This window comes from Patella vulgata, chromosome 1, assembly GCF_932274485.2.
Source record: "Patella vulgata chromosome 1, xgPatVulg1.2, whole genome shotgun sequence".
In the NCBI taxonomy this organism is placed as follows: domain Eukaryota; kingdom Metazoa; phylum Mollusca; class Gastropoda; family Patellidae; genus Patella; species Patella vulgata.
In genome coordinates, this window is record NC_065879.2 from 25,324,691 (window position 1) to 25,341,636 (window position 16,946).

A 16,946-nucleotide genomic window follows, 5' to 3' on the forward strand; every position below is an offset into this window, starting at 1 on the left:
TAAGAGTCGATTTGTATCATATCTGACCCACGGTATATGTTTGACACTGGTTGAGCATTATGCTTATGATTATAAAAATTTATATTTGGCCAATTAGGTGATCTCCGTTGTATACCTTACCCTTTGTTTTCTATGTAGAATGGGGGCCACGGTGGCTCAGTGAGTAGGATGTTGACTTACTAACCTGGAGGTCCCGTGTTCGATCCCTGCATTGGCCGAGAAAATTCTTCGGGATTTTCCAGCGTGGTTCCCCCTTGTCAGTGATGGGACGATACACCGAGGTCCCGCGTACACATGGCGTGCACGTAAAACAAAACCCCTTGACAATTGTAATTCGAAATAAGAATAGGCCAAAGCGCCGCTGTCCGGATAAATTTTGCGTCAAAGAACACTGCATGGCGTATACCCGTCCTCATTAGCCCAGTAGGAGCAAAACAGTGGGACGTTCAACAGCATTTCATTTCATTTCATTTCATTTCACTGTACATGTACATGTAAATGAATATTTTTCAATTTCAGGAGGTGGTGTTGGCCCATTAATGAACCGATTTAATGGGGGAGCCTTATGTATGTTTGGGGCCATTTTAGCCTCTGCTGGTTGTGTTATCAGTTTCTTCGTACAATCAGTACTGGTTTTAATATTAAGTGTTGGGGTCATGGCAGGTAGAGTATTTTATCAATTGCTTTGAGTCATTTTCGTTCAATCTGATCGTGCCATTTTGATTTTGCGATATCGGTCAAAATTATAGTCTCGATCCACCATAACCTCCTAGTCTTCAACGTATTATTCCTCTGAATGTTAGAGATTAAAACAGTTAAAGATTATTTTAAAGAAGATGGTCCATCAAGTTCAAGTCCTTTTCCTTGATGCCTCCGCCAAGAAGATGCACTAAGTTAAATATTACGTCCATTCCGTCATTGGCGGAATAAGAACTAGATGTCAAAAATATTTACTAAACGCATCGCTATTTAAGGCCTAATTGTATTGAGGACTTCACTATCGCTTTCTTGACAGGGACACCTATAGTATTTTACCCCTAAAAATGGGTCAAGGTATCTGTCACCATTATCTTCCTTTTGTAAGAATACACAAACGGGTGGACTCACAACTCTAAATCCGACTGTGCATGTAGGCTTGCAGGTAGAACCTGTTTGGCTGGTTCTAAACAAAGCCATGTGACGGACTAGGAAAACATGTCTTTAATTAATCCACAAAGGTTTCGTTATGGGCTTTTCAGGTATTGGGCTTACCGTACCATTTTTTCTACCTTTTACATCTGCAGGAGGTAATATGTTCGGTAAACTAACCTGTTTGGCTGGTTCTAAACAAGGCCATGTGACGGACTAGGAAAACATGTCTTTAATTAATCCACAAAGGTTTCGTTTTGGGCTTTTCAGGTATTGGGCTTACTGTACCATTTCTTCTACCTTTTACATCTGCAGGAGGTAATATGTACGGTAAACATCGACTTACCATGATAACTGTAACATCTATTTGTCCTGGTATAGGAGGAGTTATTTTTCCCATCATGACAAGTAAGCTAGTTGACATATACAGCTGGAGGGGCGTGATTCTCATCTACGGTGGTTTGTTGCTGAACTGTTTTCCAGTAGGATATCTTAATTACATTGTTAAGCGTCGATTTTGTAACAAACTAGAACAAACGGCTAATTTAAAGGAGATGTTTAACTGTTCTCTGTTTCGGAAACCATTGTACCTTGTGCTAGTATTCTGCGTGTTTCTGATGAATACTCTTCTACCGACTGTTAATGTTTTCTTTGTGGATATGGTGAGAGGAAAGGGTTTTGATGTAGAAACGGGCTCTTTTCTGCTGTCCATTAATGGTTTCTCGAACGTCGCCGGAAGAATCATCATTATGTTCCTTACGCCATTTTTAAAATGTGCTCGAGTTGGACAGTGGTCTCTGTATTTAAGTATAGTATCGGCAACAGTGTCAGTCTTCGTTATCGCTTCGACCTATTCGGAACTAATGGTGACAACTATTGTGTATGGTTTATTCTGGGGTATGGCCATAGTTTCGTATCCTGTCATGTTATTAGAACTCTCTGGACCAAAGAGATACACGAATGCTATTGGTTATTGTAATTTGATTGGTGGGATTGGTGGAATAATAGGTGGTCCTACAGCAGGCTGGGTTTTTTTTCATTTGAAACCCGTTCGCGTAATCTATTTTGACGGCTATGTTTATGTTTTATTCCGGCGAGAGGGCCAGAAGGGTAACAATCTGTTTTTGCCCGTTTTTATAAGGTTGTGGGGATTTTTTCAGAATTTTCATACCGACTTTTCTACACTGAATATGTCGAATTGCGTGCCCAAAAAATGCCCCAACATTCCACAGTTATCGCATGGCGACGAGAAAAAGGTAGGAGTCGGGAAGATAAACGATCAAGTTTTAAGTATTCTGAACCACTGTTGCATGCTTATCTAAGCCCACTCGTAAAATGCTCATCATCGCACTACCTAGCCAAAACATGCATCTAAAGAACAACTAACAACAAGTTTGAACATTCTACCTCAATTGGAAGCAGACTTACTACTGTATTCCAAATGGTCGGACGGACAGACAGACAAAAGAACAGACAGATTGGCGAACCCTTTTTAATAGTTCCCTTATTTCTACAAAAGACGGGTGGACAAAACCCATTGTTTTAAAGTACACATGTACACTCATTCCGATAGTATTTCATATATTTCAAGTACATGCACTTAAAATTGTTTTTAATTCGTGTATATTTACATGTTGAATCGTCGGACTCCATAGTTCATTGTCGTGTTTGTTAATCATTTATTGCAGGTCTCATCAAAGATATCACAGGAACCTATGACGCGGTATTTTTGGGTACAACTGGACTTGGTATAACCGGAAGTGCTATGTTGGGTGCCATGTACGTCAGAGGAGTTTGTAAGAAGAGAGAAAAACGGCGATAATCCTGAACAATCTGTTTTTTAGCATAAAATTACCGTTTAAAGATACATTAGTTAAGAGTTCAATAGAGAGTTGGCCATTATTGCTATAATAATTCACAAATAGATGACGAAAAAAGAAAATATTGAAAATTTCAGTCAAAATACTTTTATTCTGAACGAAAATGTCACTCTTGGAAGTTTGGATTAGAAATAGGCATCAACTGTCTCCGCACCGTCTCCAAGAATTGCCGATCGTTTGATTGACAGACGGTAACTCCACCCACAAATTCTCGATTATCAAGTAACATTGTCAATGGCTACGGTACGCTCGATTGGCAGGCCTTTCATCGAGTCCCCAGTAGTGACGCCAGTAATTAACGGTATACGTAAGCTTGGTCATCCATTTATTGATTTAATTATTAAATGGACGACTGTTTAAATCCAAGCTGTATCTAAGACATCTGAGAGTCTACATAGTTGATTTTGAGCTTGCCATGTAAATAAAGGTCTAATTAATAATTTCTATAACATCTGAAACCTAAAGAAATACTTGCAATGGGCAGAGATTTGGCTCTTAACTAATGTATCTTTAAATGTATAATTATTAATTAATAATATCGCAATTAGAAAAGTCAAATATATAATCATTAACAAATAAATTATTTATTATTTAGATGTAGACAAATTCTGTTAACAACACAGATCCAGAACACAGTTTCCATGGGTCTATTTCTTGTAGAACACAATATTACTTGGACATCGGCCCTACTACAGCTCACATTGTTTCAAATTTCAACAACCAGTGATGCGTTCCCCAACACTTGAAAGGAATGTACACTGACATGCTTTTTAGGAGGTCTATGGTTTGTGAGTGAGGGTAATGTTAATCTAGTCAGGAGATCTTCATCGCAAAGTATACCAGTCACAGCTATGCCTGAGGATAACCCTTTAAATAATCAACATTTATTCTGAAACGTATACTACACGGGATATATACAAATATCACAACAGCTAATTTATTTATTGTTTTATTTAAAAATGACGACAATGAACATTCATATTAATTAATGTGGGCGTAAACAAATTTAACAGGAAAATAAAAGAATTTAGCCTGTATCGCGTTTCAACAAAGAACCCCCAAAACATAAATAAATAGACAACTACTCTTTATACTCTAATGTTTAATCCCTCTTCAGTTCTATTCCACAGAGAATACCGTGCTGTAAAACATTTACGATGTTTTTTGAATTTGCAATAAAATTGGGTGATATCATCGGTATTTGAGACCGATTCTGAATTTCCATATGGAAAGCTGATCTGTAAAGTGGTCACAAGAAACCATGAACGGATGGGGTGACGAGTAAGTACAACTAGATTGGAATGTAAAACGATATCTCGATGATTATCGGCAAAAAAAGAAAAGGTAAACAATCCAACAGCGAGGCTGATATCCGCCGCCGAAATCCCGAAATAAACAGATGACAGATATTAATTAACTGCACATTTATCTTTTTCAAACGTATCGTGCAATCAAACTGAATATCAACTATACACGAAGTTTCACCACTCTCCATCAGTTAAAATCAAAGTTATCTTGTCCCAAAGCATCGACCTATTGAAATTGCTTAGCTCTGCGTAGCTTTAGCGGTAAATGTAATCACTGAAATCAGTCAAAACATTCACCAAATGAACATATACGTCCAGCTTAAACATTCTACCTCAAAGCAGAGTTGTTATGTTCTAAAGTCTTGATCAATCACATTGCTTACCGCTCCTTTGCCTAATGAGAGAATTTTCATCATCGAACTTAGTCAAGATAATGATAAAATGAATCTATACTGTGAGTTTCATCGCTCTCATGCAATTAGACCCGGAGTTATACGTGTTCCAAAGTCTCAACCACTCAAATTGCTTATCTCTGCTTAGAATTAGTGGTAAATTGCCTGATCAAACTCTGTCGAGGCGTTCAGCTAATAGAAATGAAATGGGTTTAACGTCCTACTGTTCTGCTCCGAACTAGGCTAATGAAGACGGTTCACCTAATATACAAGTTGAACATTCTATGAGAGTTCTTGTGTTCAAAAGTCTTGGCCAATCAGATCGAAGTCTCTGGTTTGTCTAAGCAGAAAATGCTTAGCATCGAACTATCACTCAATTAGAATCAAAGTTGCCGAGCCTCAAAACTCGATCAATCAAATTGCTTATTGCCATGCTTACCCAGAGCCGAAAATGCCCATTATCGAACTTAGTCAAGGTATTGATTTGATAGAACTATACATGAAGTTTCATCACTCTCACTTAATTATAACCAAAGTTATCGTGTCCTAAAGCATCAACCAATGAAATTCTTTTCTCTGATTACCGTAAGCAGACAATGCTCATCTTTAAACTCCTTCACGACATTCACCTAATAAACGCCCACACTACGTGTGAACATTCTAGCACAATTAGAAGGAGAGTTATTGTGTTCCAAAGTCTCGACCAAGCAAATTGCTTATCGCCCTGCTTACCCTAAGCAGAAAATGATCATTATCGAACTAGGTCATGGTATTTATGTAATGAAACTATACACCAAGTTTCATCACTCACTTAATTAGAACTAAAGTTATCGTGTTCCAAAGCATCAATCAATCAAATTGCTTATCTCTGCTTACCCTAAGCAGAAAATACTCATCTTCGAACTTCATCAAGGCAGTGGCCTATTAAACACCTACACCAAGTTTGAACATTCTAGCTTAATTAGAAGGAGAGTTATTGTGTCGCAAAAAGTGTGACGGACAGACAGTCAGACAGACAGGCAGACAAACAGACCCATTTTAGTAGTCCCCTGCTTTCTTCGAAAGGTGGGGTACAAAAACATATTTTCAAGGAAATGACATATTGTCAATTACTATAGAATTAGACTATATATACAAATTGGCAAAATGAAACAAGAAATGTAATCGGTTTATTTTAAGTCATACTTAAAGGACAATATTGGTGCCAGTCATTATCACATGTGATAGAGCTGGTTAAACACCTTCCAAATATAATTTTAACACAGAGGTCATTGCTACGATAGCTAAGTAATACAGGTTTCCTTAATCGGAAGTGACGAACGCCAAAGGAAAACACGAGTCATCCCTCTATATAACTGACTGATGTGACAGATACACGGCAATTTCTGCTCAATAATAATTCCTTCGAAGATCAAAAGTTGTTATATGGGACTGTAACAGGATACCTGACAATTCAATAAAGTAATTGAATGTCATTAGATAAGAGAACACGAGAAAAATAGAAATAGTCCGTACATTCCCTTGTTTTTATTCATTCTATACCTTATAAAAACACGGTAATGCACGGACTTTTTCTTTCGTGTTCTTTTATCTAGTGGCAGTCAATTATTTTTGTGAATTGTCAGATATTCTCTCACAGTCTCACACAACAACTTTTGATCTTGGAAGTTATTATTATTGAGCAGCAATTCGCCCATGTATCTGTTATCACTCGTCACTTCAATCAGTTATATAGAGGGATGACTCGTATTTTCCTTTGGCGTTCGTCACTTCCGATTCAGGAAACTTGTATTACTCAGCTATCGTAGCAATTATCTCTGTGTTAGTATATTTTGTTCAGAGTTTGCTAGAGAACGATTTTCTGGACTAGAAAACGCGTTTGCGGTCGTCCAATTTCCAAAATTTTCCGGGGAAAGACCCCTGGACCACCACCCTAAAAAGTTCACTGCCCCTCCGCAGCCAGCTAGCAGGCTACGGGATTGTTATGTTGGTATCTAATTTAATACGTTATCCTACCATCTTTAGCATGTTTATTTTCGTTCTAATTGTTCAATTCGTTCTTTTAGTTTCCTGTTCTCTTCTTCCAATCTCTGGGCATCTGCTAGTTGTGCCCGCAACTTCTTATTCTCTTCTTTGAAGCGTCTAAGTTTTTCTATTTCCTCTTTCAATTCATGATTTTCTGTCTTAGTATGATTAAGATCGACCTTAAGTCGGATATTTTCTGCTTCAAGTTTGCCGATTTCCCTCTCCAGGTCATCCATAGTCTGTTTCTTTTGACTCGTCAATCCCATCTCCGTCAGTTCATCTGTTAAGTGAAGAAATTAAGCATTCAAAAATCATTGCAAGCAAAGAAAATATATATTACCAGTAAAATCATCGACTACACAAATTAAAGACCCTTCGTTTAGAAACCTTCTTAAAACATTTAGAAAATAAAGATCAGTCCCGAAGATTGATCCTTTCAACCCTCGTCGACGCAGCTGAAGATTAAAGATAAAATTTTCCTGAATAAACAAACCAAAGGGCCCATGTATATATACAAATATTCTAATCTTGTTTGGATTAATGCTTAAAAGAGTACCTGATGAAATCTTTTGGAACGAAAACCCCTCAGGTGAAACGGCATCATCACCGATTTTACCAGATTTTATAGCATCTTCCAAGACACGCCTCAGTTCCTCTTCATTTGATTTACCACCTAATGATATCACATGAAATGATACCTCAACACACCCTTTGCTGTAAACAAATGGAACATACCTTTACTTTGGGAACAAAATGAATGAAACAAAAAAAAAACCCCTCTTACAATCTGTGGTCTGATTTAGAGACAAGCTCATTCTTTATTTAAAAAGATGGGATGGACCACAGACCATATTCGACAGCATGTCTGTTTCCATGAAAAACTTGAATTGCATAATATTTTCATTTTACTACATTTTGAATAATGCTTTAATTTAATAATGCTTTTATGGTTGGGATGAACGTGGGCGCAAATTATTATTTCTGTCCGAATCGTACTTAAAATCCTGTAAATTTATTGTTCAAGCTTCTGCGTCACACTCCCTTGAAATAATTGGATACTGATTGGCAGGCGGTCGTTGTTTAGTGATAACATAAAATCACACACGATAGATATACATGAAAGTTTGATTTAGCGTCAATTACAAATATTTCATCACCTGTCACTGCTTCCGGGCTCTTTAAGATCATTAACCAATGACGTCAATGCCATTAACGATGGATAAATTGCCATACTGGCTCATGCAAATCAAACGACCAACAATCAACAATGGGTACGATAACGAAATGAGTTACTCACGTCAAGTCCCTGACACCGACAATTTGTTCGCCTGGAATTGTTTGGTATAACTTCTCTATGTTCTCTTCAAAGCGTTTAACACACTCTTTATACTCCGGACTCTTCTGATTTTTAATAAAATGGTGTTTCTGATTAGAAAACTTAATCTTTCCTTCATAGAACTCTGGAAATTAAAAGTACAGAAAATGTTTAAGTTTAGGGGTTTATCATTTCATAAAAAAATTGACTAACGATCTATATATTATATCTTTATGAATATACCAGAGACTTTTCATTTTAGGAACCGGTTAGCCGAGTATAGCTGGGCCCAAATAACATTTAGAGTGTTTTTTTTCATCTTCAATTAATGGACTTGTAACATTAAATATCAAGTTCCTTAGAGGACGCGAGGAATATTTTATATCAGCCTAATTTATTTAATGGAATGAAACATTCTTTAGACACTGGCGTCCTGACAACATGTCTTAATGGTAGAACTCAACAATAAAAAAAATCAATACATAAATGTGCTCAATCGCTAAATGCCACTCAAGGATTATACATCAATGTGATAATATATCTTTAAGAATACTGATGAAACCTACCGCACCCAGGTTCTAATTTCTTCATGGCAGAAAAATAGCCATTTTCTTCTAAGCAAATCAAAAACTGCTTATAAACAGATAATGTGCATCTTAAGATAACAAATATCAAAACTTCAGCACAGGCCCTTCTTCCACGGCTGTGTAGGGCAGATTTGAGTGTGCCTACGTCATCTTTGCTAATGACGTGTCTCAAAAGCAGGGATTTCAATAAGTGCTTGGGATCTAGATCCTCCCTAAGGAAATCCAAATGTTGTTGAATTCTATTGTAACACTCTTTAGGCATAACTCCAGTGTGTGGCTGAGAGCCGAATTGGTCCACAACAGCTTCGATTTCCTCTTCATCGTCAAAGCCTAAAATGGAAAATATGAACAGGTACAGACACATTTTGGGGGTGTAACAAAGCACTGCAAAGTGTCCTGTTAGCATGGCATATGTGACCACGTTATTTCTGATCTATGTGATTTATTAAACATAGACAATTCAACAAATATTTACATTAAAGAGAGAGATCCGATCAGTTCTAAATCATAGCTTACTCTGCATTTGACATAAAGTTCTACAAAATATATAATATTGCTTCTAAGTTGAAATCTAAAACAATAATTAGTTTTTATAGAGTTTGGTCAGTGACCAGTTGTTAACCCCTCCATTGTTTAACTTCAATGAATAGTCTATAGCTGACGTAATAGCTATTGGCTGTTATGATTTAAATCTTGAATATTTAACATAAAATATTATTAACTTTAAAATTGAAATCCTTCAAACTGAATTCATTTAAACTCTCGGGACAATAACTATTATATTTCTTCAAAAAATTATGTGTGTGCTATTAAAAGGCGACTAGCCAAGGATGAAATGTTATATGATGCTAATGACATGTTAATTTATTATAAACCCTTATTGTTTATAAAACATTTATATATAGAAAGTAGCTGCCAATATGGCCTGTCTCGTGAACATGCCGATTCTATGATTAATCTATTAATTGTTTTATTTACCATTGTTTTATTCATTAGTCTTTTAGGTTTATCCGATTAGTAGGTACTAGTCGGTTATCCGCGGTCCTGTAAGTGTTTGTACATAATAATTGTTATAAGTTTCCAGTATTAAAGATTTGAAGAACCATTCCACACTCTTGTAATATCCGATGGACCTCTCGGTCACACATGCAATGTTTGTTTCTTTTTAATGTCCAGTCCGTTGAGATGAAGTGGAGAAAACAACCAGCAAATAAAACTGAACGGAATGTCGATATGCCAAATTGTGAAAACAATGGCTCAATTATCTCGTCTGAAAGTTTGAAATCTCAATATTGAGCGACTCGAAAATGATCACCAGATTTGCTTGCGCTACTAAAATGTTCAAAAGTAAGAATAACTTGATAATCGTGACGATCGCTTACTCTCAAAAAATGCCATAGATTATAATGAGATGTGTATCAAGGCATTTGTTATGCGTGAATAAAAACTAAAAGTTTGTATTTCTTTGGGAAAAATTCTAATTGCCTTTCAGGTAGTTCCATAGAACTGGGGAAAAGCTTCTATTATATAAGAGACTGTCACACAGAATTTACCTGCGACGACTACTTTATATCTATTGTATTGATTTTTTACTTCAGTTTAAAAACTTTATTAACGATAGCGAATAAGATAATGGCACATTACCTTGTTGGTGAATACTAGTATATATCCGTCTTTCCACTTTTCTGATCTCCTCTTGCAGATTAGATATTTTTTGTTTTAAAGTGAGATTTTCAGACTTTAACCTTTTATTTTCATCATTTTCTTTATTCAATTCAATCGAACGTTTCTTGATAGGTTCTGTCGGTTTAGGAACGACTTGCTCCGTATTCGCAGCATTCACTTCTTCCCTGATCGGCATCTCGAAAATCTTTGATTTTACTTCCTTTCTGCCGTCGTTCGTGCCTAATTTTGGTGGATTGCTCTCAACTTTAGATTCATGCTTTGATTCAAACGGCCCCTGACTTGCCTTGTCTTGCAATATCTTTATTGACGGGCTTAAACCTCCTTGGTTTAGGTTGTAACCAGGTGTTAAATCAGACATGGTTACAGCTTCTTGCTGCATTTTTAAAATGTTCTGCTGTATAACGTCACTCTTTGAAATTTCTTAATCAGTGATCTAAACGTAAAGAAAATAAGTAAAAAAAAAGCCAAAAAAAACAAAAAAACCCCCAAAAAACAAGCCAACAGTGAGGCTGATGTCCCCCGACGAAATCCCAAAATAAATAGATGAAACATTAATTAATCGCGCATTGATTTTTTTTTCAAAAGTATCGAGCAATCAAACTATACACTCTCTATCCTATAGAATCAAGATTATCTTGTCCCAAAGCATCGACCAATGAAATTGATTAGCTCTGCTTAGCTTCAGCTTGAAATGTTAATCATTGAACTCGGTCAAGACATTCACCTAATGAACATCTACATCAAGTTTAAACATTGTACCTCAATTAAAAGCAGAGTTGTGTTCCAAAGTCTTGATCTATCAAATTGCTTATCGCTCCTTAGCCTAAGCAGAAAATTCTCACCATCGAACTTAGTCAAGGTAATGATATAATGAATCTATATTCGGGGTTTCATGGCTCTCACTTCAAAGTTATCGTGCCCCAAAGCATCAACCAATCAGATTGCTTATCTCTGCTTACTGTAAGCAGACAATGTTCATCATCGAACTCCATCAAGGCATTATTCACCCAATGAACGCCTACACCAAGTTTGAACATTCTACCCCAAAAAGAAGGAGCGTTACTGTGTTCCAAAGTCTCGACCAATCAAATTGATTATCGCTCTGCTTACCCTGCTCATTGTCGAACTTAGTCAAGGTATTGATATAATGAAACTATACATCAAGTTTCATCACTCTCACTTAATTAGAACTAAAGTTATCATGTGCCAAAGCATCAACCAATCAAATTGCTTATCTCTACTTACCCTAAGCTGAGAATGCTCATCTTCGAACTTAGTCAAGGTATTGATGTAATGAAACTATACACCACGTTTCATCACTCTCACTTAATTAGAACTAAAGTTATCGTGTCCCAAAGCATTAACCAATCGCTTATCGCTGCTTACCCTAAGCAGAAAATGGTTATCTTCGTCCTCCATCAAGGCATTGACCTAATAAACACCTAATTGAACATTCTAGCTCAATTAGAAGGAGAGTTATTGTGACGGACAGACAGACAGACAGACGGACGAACCCATTTTAATAGTCCCCTGCTTTCTTCGATAGGCGGGGGACACAAAAAAAACAAACCAAAAAAAAAACAACCCAACAAAGGCCCTGAACATTCTATCAAACTACCCGAATTACGTCAGTAAAGTATCTGGGTCACATCTGCAGTTAATCAGAAGATGCTTAGGCCGCGGTTAATTAATTGTCAGTTTCTCATGACCTGAGTTTGTGAAATATACATGCTACATGCGGTAATTATTAATTATTGAGATGATTTTTTTTTAGTTTAAAGTAGCTTAGTCTCTAACTCAATATCATCCAAAGTCATACACGTTGAAAATACGAATTATTTGTCAATTCAAATCAACATTGATGTTGTGATCTTATCAGGAAAAGACAGGCTTCTGATATCCAATATTTAAGACAAAATAAACATTTTACCATTGGTACACGAATCGTCTACCATAGTGCGTTTTAGCGTCATTTGCAACAAGTGACCAGAAAGAACGAGGCTAGACATATTCAACTGGAGAACCTGCTCAATAGACTCGAATAACCAGACGCTAGAAATTGCTATAGGGTTGAGACACAGGCCGTATTTCGCTGCACATAACTGATTTGAAATTAAGAGTCAAAACGGAAACAATTGAATGTAAATCAGTTTATATACAATCAGATTACATTATTATATGCGTTGCGACCCATTTGGGACAATTCCTAGGTCCCAAATATTAGCGATTTAGCTCCTTTAATGCTGTTTCTATTTCAGCAATAACTAATGTCAGTTACTTGGTCGTTGGAAACCCAACCCAACGGTAACCAGTGTCCGCGATTTCTTCACATTTATTAAATATTTATAGATTAAAATATCCGTTGCACAGTTTCCGGGCACATCGGAAGACTTGATCATAATAAATCAGTTTAAAATATTAGTGATATGCTTCTACCTTCCCAACTTTGACAGGTTACGAAATGACCTGTTCCAAACTGATTAATGATTTGTTCTGACATAAATAATTAAAAGCATACACTTGGAATTTTAAATACAAAATAAGTTAGATTATTTAACAAGTCAGTCAAAGAATTTACTACACACGTGGTCGTTTCTCTAGAGCCGTGAGCGAAGATAGTACCAATGTCATGGAAATAGCCCGTATGTTAATTATCGTCAACTTTGAACACATCTTCAGCAAGAGGCATCATGATAATATAAATACTTTTATTATTTTGTCTATCTTAATCAAACTGTTTACATTTATTTGTATCTCTGTGTCCTTTTGAGACTGTTTATATAGTGTTGTTAATAAAATACCGTGAAGGGCGTGAAGCAGTGTCAACCGGTCGGTATCTCATGATCGAGGCTATCGCATGGCGCCAGTTCTAGGACCGTTGCTAGTCAGTAAATGAAATAATTTAGCAGGAATCAAAAGACATTTATATCTTTCTGTGAATTTTATTACCAATGACAAGTGCCTTATAGAGTATATATGTGGTCTTTGGTGAATGTTGTAGCTAGCATTCCTTGGTATGGATGACAGATATGATACGGCTTTATCACTTCCGTTTTGCGGATGGACTCACATTCACATTCTAGCCTACTTTTAAGTACTTTACTTATCACCTACGGTGTGATGTTCAGCGATAAATAGTGGATTTTAATGCGTCAATTCATTGTTCATATTTAAAGGCAAACAAATATAGTTTTAAAGGACAAATTTTGGACCTCACTAAATTTGACCAAATAATTATGGAAGTGCGTAATTATTACGGAGGAAAACAGACATGCGGGTGGGTCATGAGAAACAAACAATTAATTAACCGCGGCCCCACCGACCTTATAATACATACGCTTGCTTTGTGAACGCTAGAATTATCTAAAGATAGCCACACAAATCCTGGAAATACGCACAAACAGCAGCTAGCAGCCTATCCGAAAGTAAAACTTGGATGTTGATCTTTTATACCTCCAAGAAATCTGATTGACACGGTGAAAAATAGGCTAGCATGCGCCATTGCAGTAACGGATAGAGAGCGAAGCGATATAAATATCCGTTACTAAAGTAACTAGTTGAAGCCTAGGTGACAATCCGCTGTGCGATACGGGTTTTTACACGCACGGGTCGTAGGGTTTCGTATGCAGACCTTCCGCAAAAAAAACGAGATTAAACATCCGTCGCCGAAGGTGGAGGATGGGGGTGTGAGGGGATCATAAGTGCAGATGTCTAGCACTAGAGCCATTCTTCATCTAAATCCGACAATGACGAGAAAGTATTTTCATAATATCATTGTAATCCAATCAAAATGCTCTAGCTACAACTAATATTTCGTGGTTAAGCTACGCCCGCTTCCACATTGTGTGATGTCGCCAACAAGACGCCTTTGCAATAATTTAAACTATATATAAAAGGGACAGACACCAAAGGCTCAACATTTATCTCTGGAAATATTTCCCCATACTACTCCTATCACAGAAATTATCTGCGCGATAAATATGATGTTTGTTTGATCATGCTTATTATGATCATGCAAATATCTAACCTTATAGCAAAGACCTATGATTTGTCTACCCAGATGGGTTCACTTTTCTACATATAAAATCTTAAAATCAAACAAACATATACTTGCCACATTCAACGGTGGTTCTGACACCAGCATAGATCTATTAATCGCAAAACGACCGATATAACTATCAAAATATTTAATATCGTGACCAGGAAAAAGATGGCGTTTACTGAAAAGGGTATTTCCCTTCCTATTTTAAGCGTGTCGAGGCAGCCAATAGGACAGCTTTTAGCCTTCACCTTGAAAATTTTCAAGGGAAATAATTTAAACAACTGGATACAGACCACAAATGCGCTTTGACTACGAAATGAAATGCCTGAAAATATTTATAAATGCCAAGGGGGTGTACTAACCTTAAATTTTCCGCTCCGCCCACCACATACACCCTAATTGACGAAATAAATAATTATGTGGTAAACAACGTGAAAAGGTGTATACTGGATGTGGGCGTGGCCTGCCTATATTTTCGTACGTCGTACAATCGCCATGCTTGTTTTAAAAATTGAAAACAAGTATGGCGATTATGTACGGCGGTAATTTTTTTTTATTTAATTATTTCTGTAGTTTTGTAATCGGAGTTCAGCTTTAATTTAGTAACAGTGCTGATTTATCTACTCGTTCACTACATTTGGCGTCATTCATGGTAAATTGTTTTATATATAATTTACTGTGATATTTTGCTGATCATAATATATTGTTTATCAGCGTTTATGAGAGATAGTGTTAAATAGAGGATATAGTTCTCTTTCGTTTGCTATTTGTCGTGGTCGAAATTTGTATTAAATTATTTATTTCATATATAAAAACCACACAGTTTGCTTGCAATACCAGCGGTTGCCAGGCAGGATACGCCCACATTTTGCAAGAGATGGATAGAGAACAAGCTAAAAACAAACGTGATTTTTTGTACATTCAGGGGCAATTATCCAGAAAGTTATTTCCTGAAATGTGCAAATATCAAAAGGGACAGAGATCTTTGGGATATAAAGATATGTTTTAAGTTTCATCAAAATCTGATAAAAATTGTGACCTCTAGAGGGTCCACAACCATCGTATTACACACTTCTACACAATTTGCGTACAAAGAGCGGCCATTTTGTCGGGCAGTTTCATTTCGATTTTTCCGAAATACTAATTCAACCTTCATTATAGTGGAATGGTGATGTATTTAAAACGGTTTTAAAAATCGGACCTCTAGAGAATCCGCAAGCAAAAAATGCAATTTTTTGAACAATCATGGGCCATAATGCAGGAAGTTAAAGGGACAATAACACTCTTGCTGCCTTGACAGCCCCAGAAAATAAATAATAGTCTTATTCTAAGTATTAGATGTTTAAGTGTCCTACCTGTTGTGTAAATTATCCATTACATCCTATTTTACTTGTCCAGAGGGTTCGAAAATATTTTTAAATCCAAGTCACATTTGAAAAGGTTTACGTTAGGCTTTTCAAATCATTTAGTTGAATTTTTCCAATTTTTTAAATTATGTGTGTTAAGATGAAATTTGTATCATCAATTAATTGGAATATTGTAAAATAGTACAATTTGTTGACCAGAATAAAGATTGGGACATATTATTCAGTTACAACAAGAGTGATATTGAGCCTTTAAGTTCGGGTATCAGCGATTTTCAAAAGGAACCAAGATCTTAGTGTGTAATGGTGATATATTCACACGTTTTTTTTTTAAATCGGATAAAAATTGTGACCTCTACAGGGACTACAAGCTAAAAACGTGATTTTTTTGTTCAATCAAGGGTCATAATTCAGGAAGTTACGATCCGATATGCACGAAAATCGAAATTAACCAATATCTTTGGGTTATAAACATGTTTTTCAAGTTCCATCGAACTCGGATCAAATGTGTGCCCTCTAGAGGGTGCACAACACTGATTTACCAGATGTTTACACTAAGAGGGGCGGTCATTTTGTCCGGCAGTTTTGGCCCGATTTTCACGAAATTCAAACTCAACAAACATTACGGTGTAACGGTGATACATTCGAACGGTTTTTTTTTAAAATCGAATAATAATTGTGACCTCTAGAGGGACCACAAGCTAAAAACGCGATTTTGCATACAATCAGAGGCCATAATTCAGGAAGTTACGATCCGATATGCGCGAATATTGAAAGGGACCGAGATCGTTGGGTTATAAACATGCATTTCAAGTTTCATCAAAATCAGAAGAAAATTGTGACCTCCAGAGAGTCCACAGCCCTGTAACACAATATTTTGACACTATTTGCGAACAAGGGGCGGCCATTTTGTCCGTCAGTTTCGGTCCGATTTTTACGAAATTCGAACTCAACCATCCTTAGGGTTGTAACGATTTTTTAAATCGGATAAAAATTGTGACCTCTATGGGGTCCACAAGCTAAACGAGATTTTTCGTACAATCAGGGGTCATAATTCAGGAAGTTATGGTCCGATATGCGCGACTATCGAAAGGAACCGAGGTTTGTGGGTTATAAACATACGTTTCAAGTTTAAACCAAATTGGATAAAAAATGTGACCTCTACAGTGTTCACAAGCTAAAAACGCGATTTTTCGTACAATCAGGGGCCATAATCCAAT

The 16,946-nt window shown here is 36.6% G+C and overlaps 1 protein-coding gene across 1 annotated transcript; it reads right to left on the reverse strand.

Annotated features, from left to right (window-relative positions):
- Positions 1-6,492: 6,492 nt before the first annotated feature.
- LOC126808824 (uncharacterized) lies at positions 6,493-14,584 on the reverse strand. Its single transcript, XM_050533810.2, has 6 exons — positions 14,435-14,584; positions 10,279-10,753; positions 8,614-8,964; positions 8,030-8,192; positions 7,289-7,446; positions 6,493-7,012 (listed from the first exon to the last, which is right to left on the reverse strand). The coding sequence occupies exons 2-6, from the start codon at positions 10,697-10,699 to the stop codon at positions 6,738-6,740; spliced, it is 1,368 nt and encodes a 455-aa protein (XP_050389767.1). The 5' UTR covers positions 10,700-10,753; positions 14,435-14,584; the 3' UTR covers positions 6,493-6,737.
- Between the last annotated feature and the right edge of the window lie 2,362 nt (positions 14,585-16,946).

Coding starts and splice junctions, on each gene's coding strand:
- LOC126808824 (XM_050533810.2), bottom strand. CDS start 10,699: ATGCAGCAAGAAGCTGTAACCATGTCTGATTTAACACCTGGTTACAAC. Junction 8,193..8,613: donor GAAATTAGAACCTGGGTGCG/GTAGGTTTCATC, acceptor TTTAATTTCCAG/AGTTCTATGAAGGAAAGATT. Junction 7,447..8,029: donor GTCGGTGTCAGGGACTTGAC/GTGAGTAACTCA, acceptor ATTTGTTTACAG/CAAAGGGTGTGTTGAGGTAT.